At 42.1% G+C, this 20140-nt stretch overlaps 1 protein-coding gene and 1 pseudogene across 1 annotated transcript; one reads left to right on the top strand and one right to left on the bottom strand.

The window, feature by feature from the left end:
- The first annotated feature begins 1113 nt into the window (after positions 1–1113).
- On the top strand, positions 1114–8978 carry LOC112267108 (annotated as a pseudogene).
- Positions 8945–19014, bottom strand: LOC112267107 (multidrug and toxin extrusion protein 1-like). Its single transcript, XM_024445186.2, has 17 exons — positions 18749–19014; positions 18029–18130; positions 17673–17741; positions 17075–17223; positions 14005–14047; positions 13805–13849; positions 13158–13255; positions 12896–12993; positions 12680–12793; positions 12480–12547; positions 12129–12237; positions 11921–11996; positions 11734–11803; positions 11374–11506; positions 11012–11106; positions 10041–10124; positions 8945–9938 (listed from the first exon to the last, which is right to left on the bottom strand). Exons 1-17 carry the CDS (start codon positions 18914–18916, stop codon positions 9636–9638), a joined length of 1824 nt encoding a protein of 607 aa, XP_024300954.1. The 5' UTR covers positions 18917–19014; the 3' UTR covers positions 8945–9635.
- Between the last annotated feature and the right edge of the window lie 1126 nt (positions 19015–20140).

Genomic DNA, 20140 nt, shown 5'->3' with positions numbered 1-20140 from the left:
GTTTCCTGTAGTTCTTGACCAGGTTTGCACACACTGCAGCAGGGATTTTGGCCCACTCCTCCATACAGACCTTCTCCAGATCCTTCAGGTTTCGGGGCTGTCGCTGGGCAATACAGACTTTCATGAAAACGAATTACAGGCACAGACTGTGTGTGGAAAATTATTTAAGACTGAGACTCTCTCCAATTCAACCCAACACTGCAGAGTTATGTGCATTCTTTCAAGCACACCTTTCTCATTAACCTGTGGAGAGTTATTCACAATTGTTGATGAACAAATAAGGTTTTATATGTAAGATGGCTAAATAATGAGCTAAATTATTGATTATTATTATTATTATATTATTATTTGTGCCCTCGTCCTATAAGAGCTCTTTGTCACTTCCCACGAGCTGGGTTGTGACAAAAACTCACACTCATTCTTATGTTTAATAAATGTATCATATAGTGTGTGTGGCAGGCTTACAATGATGGTAAAAAAACAACATTTGAGAGTGCGCTGACCCTGGCGCTAGAGGGGGTACGCAGCTGGAGGTTGAATGTTTGAAGGGGTTCGGGACTATAAAAAGTTTGGGAACAACTGCTCTAGAACACGGCTTTAGAAAAAAATACTTTATTTTCAAACAATGTTGATGTTTGCAGAGGAAGGAAAGAGCTCCATCATGTGGTGCAGTTGCAGAATTGACAAAAGACTGTGAACTTTGTCCAGCAATTGATTGGAAATCATGTTTAACAATGCTAGTTGAGATTGCCAGTATACAGCTAAGTCAGAGCTAGGGACTGACAAAGGATGTCATCAGATAGGAAGTCTCGCTCTGGCAGCTGGCAGCTAGAATACCACCTTGTTCTCACTTGACCATGCAGACTTTTCTGAGCGACAGTCTTTAGAAATGGATTCTAATGGAATTGTGGAGAGCAGGATGAATGGGAATGAATTGACAATATGTGGGAGCTGTTTGAGATGTATTCGCAGGTTGATTCCTGTTGAATTCAAAAAAGAAATTCTTGAATTATCAACAATGGCTGGGCCTGTGGTAAGAAACATCTTTTTTACATTTTGCCCACAATTAGGTCAAAGTTATATAAAACTTTGCATTTTTATATTACATTATTATTGTTATTTGGCAGTGATGCTTGCATATGATTGAATTCACTTAAATGCCACTGGCACACTGGATAATTATAGGTTACTGGTATCTGGCATACTATATAGGTCTGTTTAACCTGAATCCTCGATTCATCTGTCACCTGGTCAGTTTAACCGGAATCATCGATTCATCTATCACCTAGTCTGTTTAACCTGAATCCTCGATTCATCTGTCACCTGGTCAGTTTAACCGGAATCATCGATTCATCTATCACCTAGTCTGTTTAACCTGAATCATCGATTCATCTATCACCTAGTCTGTTTAACCTCAATCATCGATTCATCTATCACCTGGTCTGTGAATCATCTATCACCTGGTCTGTTTAACCTGAATCATTGATTCCTCTATCACCTGGTCTGTGAATCATCGAGTCATCTATCGCCTGGTCTGTTTAACCTGAATCATCGAATCATCTATCACCTGGTCTGTTTAACCTGAATCATCAAATCATCTATCACCTGGTCTGTTTAACCTGAATCACTTGGAATTACCTCAAACCGTAGATTGTTTAACACTTCATAGTATTAGGCCTATTAACTCCACATATGCCTGATAGTATGTACAACGACATCAACTGATTTATCAAATGTTGTGGATGTATTCTATTCTTACCAGGTTATGGCTCAGCTCATGGTCTTTTTAGTGAGTTTCGTCAGTACAATTTTCTGCGGCCATTTGGGGAAGACAGAACTGGCAGGGGTCACTCTCGCCATAGCTGTAAGTATTGATTGATTTATGAGTTTATATCACTTTTTTATTACAACAATTCTGGATAATATTATCCCGGGTACTTGTCTGTTTGTGCCATCATGTGACTTTTGCCACTCCTTGTCATGCCAAACATGATGGCACAAACAGACTGGTACCTGGCTGTGGTAATATTGAAATTACAGTACACCATGATATTGACATTTTCAACAAATTCTCAAAATCTCTATTCTGGTCTTCTAGGTGATTAATGTTACAGGTGTCTCCATTGGGTATGGTTTATCATCAGCGTGTGACACACTCATATCTCAGGTAGGAATGAAACCTGGTCTGTTTCCTCCTCCTAACACAGAGCACTGTCTCCAAAATGTTATCAAAGGTGCCTTCACCCTAGCTCTGGTCCAGGGGGTCACACGCGGCTTGTTGGGGCTCAGCTTCAGCAAGGAGCATTTAACGCCCTGGACCAGAGCTACATTATCCTGCCGTGCCACTCAAAGGTGAACTTGATTATGGTTCCTTGCAGACTTTTGGGAGCCGTAACCTCCTGAAAGTTGGGGTCATTGTACAGAGAGCCATCCTCATTCAACTTCTGGCCTGTTTCCCATGCTGGGCTGTTCTCATCAACACAGAACCAATCCTCCTGGCTGTCAAACAGAGCCCAGAGGTCGCCAGGTAGATCAGACCCCTCCAGTCACTGCAAACAGTTACCCCAGATCTAATAGATGTCTAAAATTGCACCCTATTCCCTATATAGTGCACTACTTTTGACCAGGGCCCATAGGGAATAGAATTCAATTTGGGACGCAGACTAGATCTCTGAATTTGGCTGTTTTCTCTCATTCACAAAGTGACATGTAGAGATTGGTTTGTAGAATGTGATTATTGTTTTGGATCATTCTGACAGAGCTCTCATATTTCACTTTAGGCTGTCTCAGGTGTATGTGAAGATTTTTATGCCAGCACTCCCAGTGAGTATACCTATCTATTTACACAGACACACTTGCACACAATCAATTAAGAAAATAATTCATTTCCCATGTCAATAACTTACTAAAACATGTTTATCATTTATTTTTTAACAGGCCACATTTATTTATCAGCTGGAGGCCAGATATCTACAGAATCAGGTTAGAGCTAACCTAGACCTCAGGTCAGTCACCCTGCAAAGAGAATTATAACCTGACCATTTGATCTGAATGAGACTTTATTGTCCTTCAGGGAATCATATGGCCGCAGGTCATCACAGGTGTGGTGGCCAACGTACTGAATGCCCTCATCAACTACATCTTCCTCTATGTTCTGGACCTGGGTGTAGCGTGAGTGTCATCCCCAGAGAGGGAATCCTCTGTCACCATCATTACCATTGAGGGCTATAGGATGGGATGGTAATTGTTAGCACTGAGGGCTATAGGATGTAATGTATGTTGTGGATTGTTTTCTGTTGACAGTGGGTCTGCGTGGGCCAACACCATCTCTTAGTTCTCTCTGGCTGCTATACTTTATGCCTACATCCTGTGGAAGGAACTACACAAGGCCACCTGGGCAGGTGAGACATGATTACACTAAAGTAGAGATTATACCGCCAAATCCACAAACTCTTTGAACTCTCTGAACTCCCAGTCTGTGACTTGAATGGATCACATACAAAGAGATGCATAATACACATTTATTAGTATGCATTTGTTGAGGGGAACATCAGTGCCATGTCAAACCAAGTGCTCTGTGGCTTCCTAATGTATTAACACAGCATGGTTTTGGTTTAGACCCAAACACCTTCTGTGAGAACATTAGCATGAACCTTTCAGACGATCCCAGTGTCCGAGCCTTGTGTTCCCCTGTAGGTTGGTCTTGGGAGTGCTTGGAAGACTGGGGCACCTACATCCACCTGGCTATTCCTAGCATGATCATGCTGTGTGTGGAGTGGTGGACTTATGAGATTGGAGGCTTTCTAGCAGGTATGACAACAGATAGATATTTGGTTTGTTTTGATGTCTGTGAATGCCATTGATCTATTTTATTGAAGTGAAATATTGCTCTATATTTGACTATTTTCTTGTGGATACTTCTACACATTACAAACTGTTTAGATACTACAGTGGTTCTACTTTGGTTTGATATCCTGTCTCACTACCTCTCAATGGCAGGTCTGATAAGTGAGGTGGAGCTTGGAGCACAATCAGTCGTCTTCGAACTGGCAAGCATTTGCTACATGGTAAATATATAGTTGAGATTTACTTGAACTTTTCGGCAAATGTTCATCCATCATACTATATATTCACACCAGGCACATAGGAAGTGAATGATCTGGTTGCAGTCCCAGAGATTGATCATGGTGTGTGTGTGTGTGTGTGTTGTCAGTTCCCTCTAGGGTTCAGTGTGGCAGGCAGTGTGAGGGTGGGCAGTGCACTGGGGGCTGGAGATACAGAGCAGGCCAAGCTGTCTGCCAAGCTGGCCATGTTCTGTGCTGGTACATGTGCCTGCCAAACACCCCAAATGATATTTCAAAGCTTGACAACAGCAAATGAAGCATTCATACAATAATTAAAGGATTCAAAGTTTTACTGGAGATATGTGTTCCGTCTGTGCATGACCTGTTGTCTCTGTCCAGGGTCCGTTTCTGTGTGCTTGTCGGTTCTTGTTGGGATACTGAAGGACAAAATCTCCTACGTCTTTACATATGATGAGTGAGTAATGTAGTCTATGGTAATTTACCACTCCAGTGGCTTTGGGAACTGTTGATCGTCACCATGGCTAAGCAGTTTGTTGTGTTTTACTACATCACTGGTGTGTTTTATTGTATCGTTATCACCAGACCTGTGAATGAGAGTGAACATTAATAACCTTTCTCTATGACATAACTAAGTCACTCACTGTAATACAGACGTACACTGTCATGAACTTTGCTTACATATTCCTTTACACTTTAACTAGGGTGAGGTGTCTCTATCATTGATTCTACATAACTGAATGTATTTATTCACCCTGAATTTCTACCAACAGGCAGATCAGAGAGAGGGTTGCTCAAGTTATGGCTTTCTACGCCCCATTTCTTCTGTTATATGCAATATCGGTAAGGAGTCAATGCTTCTACTGTATCACAACTTATAGCTTCCTTTACTCATCACAATATGGATCCACTTTTTATAATATCAAAGGTATTTATGTATCTATATGTAACTGCCAAAATAAAGGAAACACCAACATAAAGTGTCTTAATAGGATGTTGGGCCACCACGAGCCAGAACAGTTTCAATGCACCTTGGCATAATTTCTAGAAGTGGAGGGAGTCACTGAGATCTCTTCTTCTAGCCATGGTAGCGAAAATAATGGGCAGTATTATACATGACTCTAAGCATGATGGGATGTTAATTGCTTCATTAACTCAGGAACCACACCTGTGTGGAAGCACCTGCTTTCAATATTTTTTTAAACCTTTACCTTAATCTCCCAATATACTTTGCATCCCTCATTTACTCAAGTGTTTCCTTTATTTTGGAAGTTACCTGTATATACAGTGCCTTCAGAAAGTATTCATACCCTTTGACTTATTCCACATTTTGTTGTGTTACAGCCTGAATTAAAAATGGATGAAATATATGTTTTTTTCTCACCTATCTACACACAATACTCCATAATGACAAAGTGAAAACTTGTTTTTAGAAATATTTCCAAATGTATTGAAAATTAAATGCAGAAATGCCTTATTTACATAAGTATTCACACCCCTGAATTGTAGTATTTTGTAGAAGCACCTTTGGCAGCGATTATAGCTGTGAGTCTTTCTGGGTCTCTAAGAGCTTTCCACACCTGGATTGTGCAACATTTGCCCATTACAATTTTCTAAATTCTCCAAGCCCTGTCAAATTGGTTGTTGATCATTGCTGGACAAACATTTTCAGGTCTTAGATTTTCAAGTAAATTTAAGCCGAAACTGTCACGCCTGCTCCCTGCATTGCGCACTCCTGCCACCATCATTATGCACACCTGCTCCCCTCGTCACTCGCATCAGCGATTCATTACACTCACCTGGACTCACTCACCTGTGTTTATTTCCTTCCCTATATCTGTCTGTTCTCTAGGTTGTCCCCCGCATCAGCATTAATTGTCGTATATCTTTGTCTTATCTGGTTCTGACACTGTTCCTGTCCTGTTCCATGTTTGTGCTAAATGAAATGTCAACTCTCTGTACCTGCTTTTTATATCCAGCATTTGTCCTTACCACATGAACATTCACTGTCTTCTTGATAAGCAACTCCAGTGTAGATTTGGCCTTGTGTTTTAGGTTATTGTCCTGCTGAAAGGTAAATTCCTCTCCCAGTGTCTGGTGGAAAGCAGACTGAACCAGGTTTTTCTCTAGGATTTTGCCTGTGCTATGCTCCATTTCATTTATTTTTTATCCTGAAAACTCCCAGTCCTTTAACAATTCCAAGCATACCCATAGCATGATGCAGCCACCATTATCCTTGAAAATATGGACAGGGTTAGTCAGTAATGTGTTGTATTGGATTTGCCCTAAACATAATAGTTTGTATTCAGGACAAAAAGTTAATTGCTTTGCCACATTTTTTTGTAGTATTACTTTAGTGCCTTGTTGCAAACAGGATGCATGAGTATTTGTATTCTGTACAGGCTTCCAGCTTTTTACTCTGTCAATTAGGTTTTCTCCTATCATAGCCAGTAAACTCTGTAACTGTTTAAAAGTCACCATTGGCGTCATGGTGAAATCCCTGAGCATTTTTTTCCCCTGTACGGCATCTTAGTTAGGGATGACGCCTGTATTCTTGTAGCGACTGGGTGTATTGATACACCACCCAAAGTGTAATTGATAACTTCACCATTCTTTTTTATTTTTACCCATCTATCAATCAGTGCCCTTCTTTGCGAGGCATTGGAAAAACTCCCTGGTCTTTGTTGTTGAATCTATGTTTGCAATTTACTGCTCGACTGAGGGACCTTACAGATAATTGTATGTGTAGCGTACAGAGATGAGGTAGTCATTCAAAAATCATGTCTAACATTATTATTGCACACAGAGTGAGTCCATGAAACTTATGTGAATTGTTAAGCACATTTTTACTCCTGAACTTATTTAAGCTTGCCATAACAAAGAGGTTGGATACTCTACTCAAGACATTTCAGCTTTTCATTTTTTATTTATTAATAAAAAATAAATAAAAATAAAACATAATTCCACTTTGACATTATGGTGTATTGTGTGCAGGCCAGTGACAAAACAACTCAATTTAATACATTTTAAATTCAGCCTGTAACACAACAACCATTTGGAAAAGTAAAGGGCTGTGAATCCTTTCTGAAGGCACTGCACACATGTTTGTAGTGGAACAGTAACCGTATCTGGTACTCCTGTTTCCCCAGGCTGCCTCAGGTAGTATTATAAGGGGGGCAGGGAAGCAGAAGGTTGGGGCGATATGCAACATCCTGGGTTACTATGGGGTTGGCTTTCCTATTGGAGTGTCCCTGATGTTTGCTGCCAAGCTAGGAATCATGGGTAAGAACATTTATAACGTTTTCTGAATTTTGTCCTATGAATTTATGGGGTAATACAGTATCACATTTCTTTTTCAGTCTTTTGATTGCTCCAATATTGCACCTGGGCACCTGACTGTTTCGTATTTTAACAACATCACATTGTTGGTTTGTGTAGCAAGGTGACAAGTTGGCTTAAGAGAAGACAAACTGCCGCCAATCTCCCTACTGCCTCTTTCAGTTGTCTTCTCTTCTTTGACTGTTATGTGTCCTCTCCTCTCCTCTCCCAGGCCTGTGGACCGGTCTGTTTACCTGTGTGTTCCTACAGTCCTCCTTCCTCATCGTCTATCTATCCAGAATGAACTGGAAGAAAGCCACTGTAGAGGTGAACACAGGCATAACCCTCAAGTCTTTATTTAATTTAATGTAAATGCCTTGAAGGGGATCTTAATGATGTGTTGGGTTGTTTGCAGGCCCAGATCAGAGCTGGGGTACAGGGGAACTCTACAGACATGGGTAAGAAAGTCTACATCAATCATTGACCCTTCACTTTACTGTTCATCATAACTCTCTCTATGGCTTTACAAAGGTATCATTTTATTCTTGGTTATTTAAGAAAGAATGCTCTGTCTAATAGGTGTGTTTATGTGTGACAGACATGGCCCCAGAGGCCCATTCAAATGATTCAGCTCCATGTGAGGGCCACAAAGACAGAAATGCCCTGGCTGAAGATGGGGCTGAGGCTGATGGTGAGGCTGGGGACAGGGTGGCCCTCAACAAGGTGGGGGCACTGCTGGCCCACAGGGCCCTAATAATGCGGAGGGCCCTGGCTCTGTGTGTCATGCTCTTCATCCTAGCCCTGGGAATCATCATCAACCTACTGCTCACCAACCTCACTTGATGAACACAGAGTGAGTTCCAGAGAAAATGTTCCAGTTTCAAAATGAATGGGTTCCAGAGATAGCTCCACTCAGTGAGAGTGGTCAGAGGACCACCTAAGCAACGAAGCAGAGACGATAGGAGTGAAGAGGAGCTGGCCAAACTACAGTATGGTGCCAAAATTCCAGTACTGTTGGTCTGTGAGGAGCCATGGGGTTACTTATTCTGGACCTTTCATTAATCATCTGAATGAAACTGTATCACACTGTGAGCTGATTACACAAACCAATCAAACCTAATGTTTTCTCATGGTAATATGATATATTGTAAACTAAAAAGTAAAGACAGACTCACACTGTACCATCCTAAATGTTTGTATTGCATTCTATTAATTCATTCCAAAACCAGTGGCGTCATGCCCATAGGGGGCACGTGCCCCCTCAGATTTGTCCGATTTTTACAGCACACTGACTGGACCAGGCAAAGAGATTACCCCAAACCCCCCTTTAGTCTTTCTAGTAAGTGGTTCTCTCCAAGGTGCACAGAGCAAAGAAATACCTAGGCAGGAAGCTAGATACTCTACTGCATGCAGTGGAGGAGGAGAGAGAGAGTGACACACACAGCGTTTGATTTGATTTTAGCTGCCGGTGATGTGCAGAAGGGTAAAATTGTAAATGAATTTGATCAAGTTGTGTAGCCTATTGATTCCTTCTTGATGAATATATCAAATAAAAAATGCTTTGTTGTTTCTCTGTAATACTAGCCACCTAGCAAGTTTTTGAAATTGGCTTTAGCTAACCAGCTAGATAGATTCCCAACTTCATACTTACCCTTTTAGAAAAAAGGATCACAAAAGAGTTCTGAGGTTGTCCCCATAGGATAAACCTTTTTGGTTCCAAGTTGAACCCTTTTTGTAGGACAGAACTCTTTTTGGTTCTATGTAGAACCCTCTACATGGAACCCAAAAGGGTTCTACCTGGAACCAAAAAGGATTCTATCTGGAACCAAAAGGGGCTCTTCAAAGGGTTCTCCTAGGGGGACAGCCGACGAGTGTAGCTAACAAACCATGTCAGGCTATCAATCAAGTTAGAGTAGCTTGTCTAATTACTGTATCTTAGCTGGGCATGCCTGCTGCCAAGGTTGCTACACTTTAGAAAAGCAAGTCCTTACTAAATGTACTGAAGGCATAACATTTCTTAAAGAATCAATTTGCATCATTAATTAAAATGACAATTGAACAAGGTAAGAGGTATGCATAGATCACCTACAGAAAAATATACATAATGATTATAGCTCTAGATTGCAGGAAAAATCTGATTCACGTTTAATAATTGGTGTAATAACAGATTCAGTGACACAGCACACTATGACTGTCTTGCTACAGGGTCTGTTCTGGGTCGCCCAGGTATTACTTCTAGATGAGAACTGTTGACGGGGTGAGTTCAGGGGGGTAGGTAGTGGTAAAGGTAGTGTTGCTCCAGTCTACACTCAGATTGCGCCATGTGCTGATTGGTAGAGGCAGTAGAAGATGTACACTTGTCCCCACAGTTAGGATGACAATGGCAGCCAGTACGGTGAAACCTCTCCTCAGGACCAGCTGGGTGGTGGAGAGCAGGGCTCTGGGGCTCCCATCCTCCTTCTGCACCTCTGGGGTCAAATTGCTTCCCCTGAGGTCCCCCTGGCCCTCAGCACTCACTGACATGTATCCATTCACTGTCTGGGTGTGGAAGAAGGCACAATCTGGGTTAGAACAATGTTATTTGCGAGAGTATAGTATAAATAACATACAAAATAGGACTGAGCAACATTTTCTACTCACCCTGCCATTGTTCTCTGTGTGGTCAGGTGCAACTATACTCCTCATTGACACCATATGTCCAGCCTTTCCAGCTCGTTTCACAGCCTGTCACAAACAGTTCAACTCCATGATGCTGACAGCAAACATTTTCCTTCACCCACCCCAGACCACTACTATGCTTCACAGTAACCATAAAGATAGAGGCCGCCCCAGACCACTACTATGCTTCACAGTAACCATAAAGATAGAGGCCGCCCCAGACCACTACTATGCTTCACAGTAACCATAAAGATAGAGGCCGCCCCAGGCCACTACTATGCTTCACAGTAACCATAAAGATAGAGGCCGCCCCAGGCCACTACTATGCCACTAACCATAAAGATGCTTCACAGTAACCATAAAGATAGAGGCCGCCCCATGCCACTACTATGCTTCACAGTAACCATAAAGATAGAGGCCGCCCCAGACCACTACTATGCTTCACAGTAACCATAAAGATAGAGGCCGCCCCAGGCCACTACTATGCTTCCACCATAAAGATAGAGGCTGCCACTACTATGCTTCACAGTAACCATAAAGATAGAGGCCGCCCCAGGCCACTACTATGCTTCACAGTAACCATAAAGATAGAGGCCGCCCCAGGCCACTACTATGCTTCACAGTAACCATAAAGATAGAGGCCGCCCCAGGCCACTACTATGCTTCACAGTAACCATAAAGATAGAGGCCGCCCCAGGCCACTACTATGCTTCACAGTAACCATAAAGATAGAGGCCGCCCCATGCCACTACTATGCTTCACAGTAACCATAAAGATAGAGGCTGCCCCATGCCACTACTATGCTTCACAGTAACCATAAAGATAGAGGCCGCCCCATGCCACTACTATGCTTCACAGTAACCATAAAGATAGAGGTATGGTCTGTCAGTCTCTCAATTACCTGAGTCCCTGTATGTCCCAGATAGGGAAGTGAAAAGCCACTGGTAACGTACCTTCTCTGTCATTTTCCTCCAGTCGAGCCTGAAGATGACAGTGATGAAGAAGCTGGACTGTAGAATTACACAGATTAACAGGCCTAACCAGAACCCTGTGGAGAGGAGAGGAGCTTTGACCAAGGACAGAGAACATTGTGTCATCTTCAATACAGAATAGCTCTGCTATTCATGATTCTTAATTGCTAGTGAGAGCAAATATTTTTCTGAATGTTTTTGTACCACATTTCTGAATTTGATCATAACCATACTTCTGTTGCAAGTATATGGCAAGGCAGTAGGAATGACCAAAGACCTCTGGTCATGAAAAGGATGTCTAAAATTGTGTTTGGTTTTCATAAAATTCAGAACTGAGTACATACCTACAACCCTGAGGCCAGCTGCAAACATCAAAGAGATGCCCAGTGGAAGGCCCACGCAGTAGTAGGTGATGAGATTAGCCATCGCCGCTATCTTCTGTTTGCCCGTGCCCAGGATGATTCCCATACACACACACTGGGACAGACAGACAAATCTCAGATTAGTGGGTGTTAACAGAGAGACAAACACTGTTACCAGGTTTCATGGCTTATCACTCATTCAACCAATGTTCCTGGGTCCCGGACAAATACACAGACTATCTCTCTTATTCCACTGTATATTAATGACTTCTTATTGTAGCAGTGTTATTGTATAAAATGTTATTCATTTTCAATGGTTACAAACCACTTGAGTGCACTTACCACTAGCCCATCAAAGAACTGAAGAACACAGTACACATTGAGAAGTTGAGAGACCAGATCTATGATCTGCCTGAAAAGGAAAGAGAGCATGGTTATTGAGATGGTCAGGTTCCAATTTGGGACTGTCGACTTGAATCATTATGTTGAATATATGTGTATATGTATATATGTATGTATATGTACTTACGCATCAGAAGTAAACATGAAGCCGATTACTGTTTTAGTAGAGATCAGCATGATTCCCTGAATTACTGCCATTGAACCTAGAGCATGGGACAGAGGAAAAAGACCAAGCATTACTGCAAAATAACTACTAGTTTGTCAAAGTAATTATTGCCATTTTAGTTCACCATAGATCACCATAGATGGTTTAAACCAGGGCCATATGAGCTGACCTGACAGGGCAAGGGACACCTTGCTGGTGAGGATGGCCCCGGCTGTGTCTCCGGCCCCCAGGGCATTCCCCACACGAACACATGCTGCAGCCTGGATGCCCAGGGGGAACTTTACCCACACAACACAACACATTAACTAGACACCTCATAAACAGCTTGCTGTCTTATTCTAACCATGCCTCAAACAAAGTTAATGTGTGTTTTCGCCTCAAATTTTACTTTGACCTGTAGCCTACAATTTTGGGTTATTCTTCAACTTATTTGGACTGGATAGCCAGGGCATTGGGTTTTGTTTGGTTTCCATGATAGGACTGTTAGGGTGGGTGTGTAAAGGAGTTCTGTACACAGTACCATGTAGTTGATGAAAGCCAGCATTATGACCACGTGTTGTGCAGCCAGGTCCGCTTCACTCAGCATGCCTGAGAAAGAGAGAAGGAAAGAGAGAGGGGGAAGAATGCAGAGGTGGATGTTACATAAATATGGTTGTTTTGGCCTTTGGAATGTGACTGTTCATTGGTTCATTGGTGTTAACCTTAAGAGCTGAAATGTACCTGCAAGGAACCCCCCAAGCTCATAGATCCACCATTCGAAACACAGCATCAGTGTACTGGGGATGGCTAGTTTCATATAAGAGCCCCACTCCTGCAGCGCTTCTGTAGTCCAGCCTGTAGGGAGAGACAATGGCCTGTTCATCCCAACACAAACCAGTCGATTTCAGTGGGTCACATTCATCAGGCACAATCACAGAGATGTGGACGTTCTATTACCTCCCCATGTTTTCACATGTAGCTTCTTCCAACAAATGTAAGCAAATAAGAAGGAACATATGTAGAGTTGGGAAAGCGTATTAGCTGCTGCAGACCCTCTAGAAAACAAACACACACAAACAAACAAACAGAAACACACTCCATGAAATGGTAATGAGCATTGCATACTTACACTGGCAGGTACATACTTGATACTCTGACTATGTTACTGACTGTTAAGAATATGGCACTGTTATCAATGTTATTGTGTGAGCACGCCTACATAACTCCCAGGTCCATCCAGTAGAGCAGGATATAGTTTGTCACCACATTGGCGATGTTGGCCGCTGCTGCTGTGTACATCTGAGGCAGTATTATCCCCTGAGCACAGAAACACACTCGTTGATATGATTATAAACATCAGAATCACACCTATGATTGCCTTACTCCTGAACCCAGATGATATACAAGAGACTGGGATGAGGATGCCATCATAGTAATAAGAATGAGTAGAAAGGGCATCTCCATATAAGTAATTGATGGCATAATGGGTGGACTGGCAGCCATTTTGAGTGTACCCATGCCAGGAAGTAAAATCAGGAAGTGTACCCTTCAATTTGTGCTGTGATTTGTTGAGTCAACTCAACTGACATTACAAAAAAAACATGAGCCACATCAGTTAGCATCATTTGAATGAACATGCTACATTACCATGGTAATCCAGCATCACTTGATAGAACATTCCAAAATAACACGAAAATGATTGCATTACAATACTTGGCAGCCATTGCGAGTGTACCTATGAGTTTACCAGTCAATTGCCAGGGTAAGAGCTTCCAAGGCCATTCTATTCATTCTTATTTCTATGGATGCGATGAGGTGTGAGGAACAAAACAAGTCATTTGTAGCCCAGCAGCACGGTCAGTGTACCTGGTTTTGGAGATAAGAAGCCTGAAGTTGATGCAGGAAAATAGCCTGAAATAAAGAGATACAGAGTAAATGACAAAGACAGGGAGGAGAGGATGTTCTATTCATCTAATAAGAATAGGTTAATGGAGCCAGCGAGTTGAAAACAGACTAAATTGAAGCCACTCTAAACAAGTCGGTGTTTGATAAAACAGACAACTCACTGGCACTGCAGGTAGGTAGGCGATGACATACAGCTGTGCTATCCTAAAATATAGAGCATATATTCACTGTTAAATCACACTAATTTACTACACATGTTTCCATGTATTAACCCTATACACACCACATACTGCTACACTCTATCCATTTACCATTATGTTGTCCATAAAAGTCCCCTATTCAGGCAGCAGTGTCAAAATGTTTATTGCATCTAGAAACGAACAGCAATCTGTACATCTCATTGAGTAGGTCAATTGGCTGTGAAAACATTGCTGGCGTTTCCACTGAATGGAGTATTTGTGGAATTGCCAGGGGCCACATTTGATGCTGAGAGCAGCCAGAGATGGTGTTATTGCAGCTAAGAGAATGAAGAGTTCTGTTCTCCCCAACTAGCATACAAACAAGCACATATCTTTACCCAGCATCAGAGGCACGGCACCGTGCATCAGCTGTATCTGTGCTTTGCTCTGGTCTGAGTCATACAGTGTGAGTAGGGCCTCATATATTTCCTGACCATGTGACCTGATCAGGAACAACAAGTGTTAAACATATCAAAATATATTTTATATTTGAGATTCTTCAAAGTAGCCACCCTTTGCCTTGATAACTAGGGCTCCTGAGTGGCACAGTGGTCTAAGGCACTGCATCTCAGTGCTAGAGGTGTCACTACAGATCCTGGTTCAATTCCAGGATGTATCACAACTGGCTGTGATTGAGAGTCCCATAGGGTGGTGCCCAGTGTCGTTAGGGTTTGGCCGGGGTAAGCTGTCATTGTAAATAACAATTTGTTCTTAACTGACTTGCCTAGTTAAAAAAAGACAGCTTTGCATTCTCTCAACCAGCTTCATGAGGAATGCTTTTCCAACAGTCTTGAAGGAGTTCCCACATATGCTGAGCACTGCTTTTCCTTCACTCCTCGTTCCAATTCATCCCAAACCAATTGATTCATCCCAAACCAAATCAATTGTGTTTGAGGTCGGGTGATTGTAGAGGTCAGGTCATCTGATGCAGTACTCCATCACTCTCCTTCTTGGTCAAATAGCCCTTACACAGCCTGGAGGTGTGTTTTGGGGACATTTTCCTATTGAAAAACAAATGTTAGTCCCAATAAGCACAAACAAGATGGGATGGTATATCGCTGCAGAATGCTGTGGTAGCCATGCTGGTTACGTGTGCCTTGAATTCTAAATAAATCACTGACAGTGTCACCAGTAAAGCACCCCCACACCATCACACCTCCATGCTTCACCTACTCTTCACCTACTCTGTGTCTCCCAAATATACAGTGGTTGGAACCAAAAATCTCAAATTTGGACTCAGTCCAAAACAGATTTCCACTGATCTAATCTCCATTGCTTGTGTTTTTTGGCCCAAGCAAGTCTGTTCTTATTATTGGTGTCCCTTAGAAATGGTTTCTTTGCAGTAAATCGACCATGAAGGCCTGATTCATGCAGTCTCCTCTGAACAGTTGATGTTGAGATGCGTCTGTAACTTGAATTCTGTGAAGAATTTGTTTGGGCTGCAATTTCTGAGGCTGGTAACTTTAATGAACTTGTTCTCTGTAGCAGAGGTAACTCTGGGTCTTCCTTTCCTGTGAGGGTCCTCATGAGAGATAGTTTCAGCATAGCATTTGATGGGTTTTGTGACTGCAATTGAAGAAACTTTCAAAGTTTTTGAAATTTTCCACATTGACTGACCTTCATGACTGACCATTACTGACCTTCAAATGTATAAACTTTTGACTGGTACTGTACATTACTGCTTTACCCTCTTCATATGTATATAGTGTATTCTAGTCAATGCTCATCTTATATAAATACTGCTGTGGACACCTTTTCTATTCATATACTATCAATACTGTCTATACACACCATCATATACATATATATTTATATTCTGGACTCTGACATTGCTTGTTCTGATATTTCTTAATTCCTTTCTTTTAATTTTGTGGAATTTGTGTGTAATGCTTTGTATTGTTTGGTATTACTGCACTGTTGGAGCTGGAACCATAAGCATTTTGCTGCACCTGCAATTACATCTGCAAAAGACGTGTATGTGACCGATATGTACGAGATCAATTCTCAGGAAGACTCTTTTCTCTGTACACATTAATGATGTTGCTCTTGCTGCTGGTGAGTCTCTGATCCACCTCTACGCAGACGACACCCTTCTGTATACCTCTGGCCCTTCTTTGGACACTGTGTTAACTGACCTCCAGACGAGCTTCAATGCCATTACAACTCTCCTTCCGTGGCCAACAACTGCTCTTATGAAAGTAAAACCAAATGCATGTTCTTCAACCGTTGCTGCCCGCACCCGCCCACTCTGGATGGGTCTGACTTAGAGTATGTGGACAACTACAAATACCTAGGTGTCTGGTTAGACTGTAAACTCTCCTTCCAGACTCACATTAAGCGTCTCCAATCCAAAATGAAATCTAGAATCGGCTTCCTATTTCGCATCAAAGCATCCTTCACTCATGCTGTCAAACATAACCTCGTAAAACTGACTATCCTACCGATCCTTGACTTCGGCGATGTAATTTACAAAACAGCCTCCAACACTTTACTCAGAAAATTGGATGCAGTCTATCACAGGGCCATCCTTTTTGTCACCAAAGCCCCATATACCAGCCACCACTGCAACCTGTATGCTCTCGTTGGCTGGCCCTTGCTACATATTCGTCGCCAAACCCACTGGCTCCGGGTCATTTTTTCTCATTTGCACCCCAGTATCTCTACTTGCACATTCATCTTCTGCACATCTATCACTCCAGTGTTTAATTGCTAAACTGTAATTATTTCGCCACTATGGCCTATTTATTGCCTTACCTCCCTAATCTTACTACATTTGCACTCACTGTATATAGATTTTTTTATTGTGTTAATGACTGTACGTTTGTTCATTCCCCGTGTAACTCTGTGTTGTTGTTTGTCACACTGCTTTGCTTTATCTTGGCCAGGTTGCAGTTGTACATGAAAACTTGTTCTCAAATGGCCTACCTGGTTAAATAAAGGTGAAATAAAAAATAAAAAATAGCATTGACTTGATTTGATTTTTACACCGTACCTGGCCACTTCAGGCTCCTGGCCCAGAGCCAGCAGTATAGACTGGGTGTTGAGGAGCATGGCCCAGCAGGGGAGACAGAAGAGCAGTAGGATCAACACACTCCTCTGGAGAATCACCCCCACACGCTGCAGGTTCTTACCACCAAATGTCTGCTCAGACACAGACACACACACACACACACACACACCCACAGACACAGGCACACACACACACACACACACAGACCCACAGACACAGGCACACACACACACACAGACCCACAGACACACAGACCCACAGACACAGGCACACACAGACACACACACAACACACACACACACACAGACCCACAGACACAGGCACACACAGACACAGACACACACACAAACACACACACACAGACACACAGACCCACAGACACAGACACACACAGACACACACACACACACACACACACACACACACACACACACACACACACACACACACACACACACACACACACAGCGTGAATGACATAAGACATTATCGTTAGGGTCACAGACTCTGACTGTTGCATATATTTCAACAGGAACGTAGTGTACTTCAACTACTGCATGTTTCATTTACACGTACATACCTGAGATACCAAAGTGTCACATGCTAAGGCAAGTCCACCTCCTGTTGCTGCAGTCGTAACATTAATAGTCTGAAGAAGATGACCATCAAACACATTTACAGCACACGATTACATAAAGATTTACATTCTTACAGTATGTTAATGTTTTTTTTATGATAATTGATTATTGATTATTACTATCCCCTTCCTTGTGGTTCTTCAAATGAACACCAGAATCTGTAGGGACCTGAGGTGATGTTGTAATATTTCTTTCCATTCTCCCTCCTTTCATCTCCAACCACATACTAAGGGACATTTTCTTATCTAACATGATAGATCCCAGCAGAGTACACAACATAGCCAGAGGATTGACTCACCGCGCAGGCCAGGCCATAGCCAGCTAACATCTCATTCCCCAGGCGACCACAGAACATAGTGATGACAAACGGAAGCAGGTAGTTTAGGATTCGAGATAGCAGCTAGGGGAAGACAACACTCATAAACAATAACAAACACCCTACTGGGCAAAAACCCAAGAATCTATGTGATGATGTTGAATCAATGTGGAAAACTCATTGGATTTGCTAAAAGTCATCAACGTAAAGACATTTCACCTCACTTTGAACCTAAATCCAATGACATGGTGAAATGTTTTGTTGATTTCACGTTGAATTCACAATAGTTGACAACTCAACCAAATGTAAATCAAAACTAGACGCTGAACTGATGTCTCTGCCCAGTGGGACAGACATTACTTCTAAGTCAATCAAGAGAAATATATTTAAAACACTAGTTCTGATGGGCTTTAGTAGCCCTCGGAGTGTACTTTGAATAAATCATAGTGCCATTAGTATGCACTGCACAGTACATCCTGTAGCCTAGTATTTCACTCTCACAGAGTAATCTACCTATAACCCTGACAACAGAGCTATCCACTCCAAACAGTGCCACACAATAGTTGTGTCCCAATTAGCACCCTATATTCCCTTTATAATGCACTACCTGGTCAAAAGTAGTGTTCTATATAAGGAGCATATGGTGCCATTTGGGAAACACAATAACACACAACAGGCTCGGTGGGCAGTGCCAGTCCTTACCAAGGGTCCAGTCATCCGGAGAATGTGGTAGAGCTCCTCTCTATGTGCCAGGGGAATTCTGTGCCTTACCCAGCGGCAGCAGAACAGTTTGGCACTAGACTCCTCCATTATAGGTGGACTAGAATTAGAAGTGGGCCCAGATGCCAGTGTAGGCCCAGACTCTTCCATCCCTGCCTCTGTGTCTGTGTGTGTCCCCTCTCAGTCCTCAATAGTGTTACTGCTGGGCCTGTGCTGTAACTCCCCTGTCACTGTCAGACAGACAGCTCCTCTGCAGCTGTGTAAGCACTGCTCTGGTCAGCAGGTCACCAATGCAAAGTTTCAACATCCCAAAAGGCTTACATATTAAACACAAGCGTGAAGCATCTCAAGTGCCTTGTCATTGCATAATAGAAGGACTCAGATAAACAGAACAACACATTCAACCCAAAATACAGTACCAGTCAAAAGTTTGGACACTCATTCAAGGGTTTTTCTTTATTTTTTACTATTTTCTACATTGTAGAATAATAGTGAAGACATAAAAACTATGCAATAACACATATGGAATCATGTAGTAACCAAAAAAGTTGTTACTATATTTTAGATGATTTAAAGTAGCCACCCTTTGCCTTGATGACAGCTTTGCACACACTTGGCATTCAACAAGGACCAAGCTGGAAGAGACCAATAAATACCAATATTTCTATTACAGGTCTTTTAACTGAATGACTAATACTTGTTGGGTATTTATGCTTTGTGTGTATCGAATGGATGGGGAGTGCCAACAGAGAGAAACATAATGATTTACATACACGCGATTAACCTTATCGTCATCCTCTTTCCTCAACGCGAAAAGAAATGAGATTGGTGATTAAGAGCATACAGTGATTGTTGATCATATTTTTATGACAACAATCTTAGCTTCTGACCAAGCAATCCACCTCAACTGCAAAGTCAAATTCAAACTATTCAACTAGATGTGTGTTTATCATTGTGAAGGATGTAGCATCAAATGTTAAAGTGTCTGACAATCTACCTTGTCAGAGCAGCAAAGATCACCCGGTCAGTACACTGGCATAAAGCAATAGAAGATCCAGCCTGCTTCATTTACCTGGCCATCTGTAACACTGCGACAACAGACGGTAATGCAAATGGGAAAAATATATCTAATGAATGGAATATATCCTTATATTCTCATAAACACTTTACGGAAACGTGACTGATGTCTGAAGTTCTTTTATGGAGGAGAATTACAAACCAAAACCAGTAGACACACCCACAAACTATGAAGACACCTATCAGGTAGAGAGAACTGATGACAGTGACAGGGAGATGTAGTATCTAACTGCACTCCCACTATCTCAGCACTGGAGGGGGCAACAGGGCTGTAAATACCTGAAAGCTGTCTAAAAT

This window comes from Oncorhynchus tshawytscha, linkage group LG14 (genome assembly GCF_018296145.1).
Source record: "Oncorhynchus tshawytscha isolate Ot180627B linkage group LG14, Otsh_v2.0, whole genome shotgun sequence".
Classification (NCBI taxonomy): domain Eukaryota; kingdom Metazoa; phylum Chordata; class Actinopteri; order Salmoniformes; family Salmonidae; genus Oncorhynchus; species Oncorhynchus tshawytscha.
This window is presented reverse-complemented; position numbering and strand designations above follow the sequence as displayed.

Excerpts from the sequence above, each read along its gene's own strand:
- LOC112267107 (XM_024445186.2), bottom strand. The coding sequence starts at position 18,916 with ATGGAAGAGTCTGGGCCTACACTGGCATCTGGGCCCACTTCTAATTCT. Across the intron at positions 14,048-17,074 it reads CAGGAGCCTGAAGTGGCCAG|GATAGCACAGCTGTATGTCA; the intron begins GTACGGTGTAAA and ends TCTATATTTTAG. Across the intron at positions 10,125-11,011 it reads GGAGGAAAATGACAGAGAAG|GCTGTGAAACGAGCTGGAAA; the intron begins GTACGTTACCAG and ends TGTTTGTGACAG.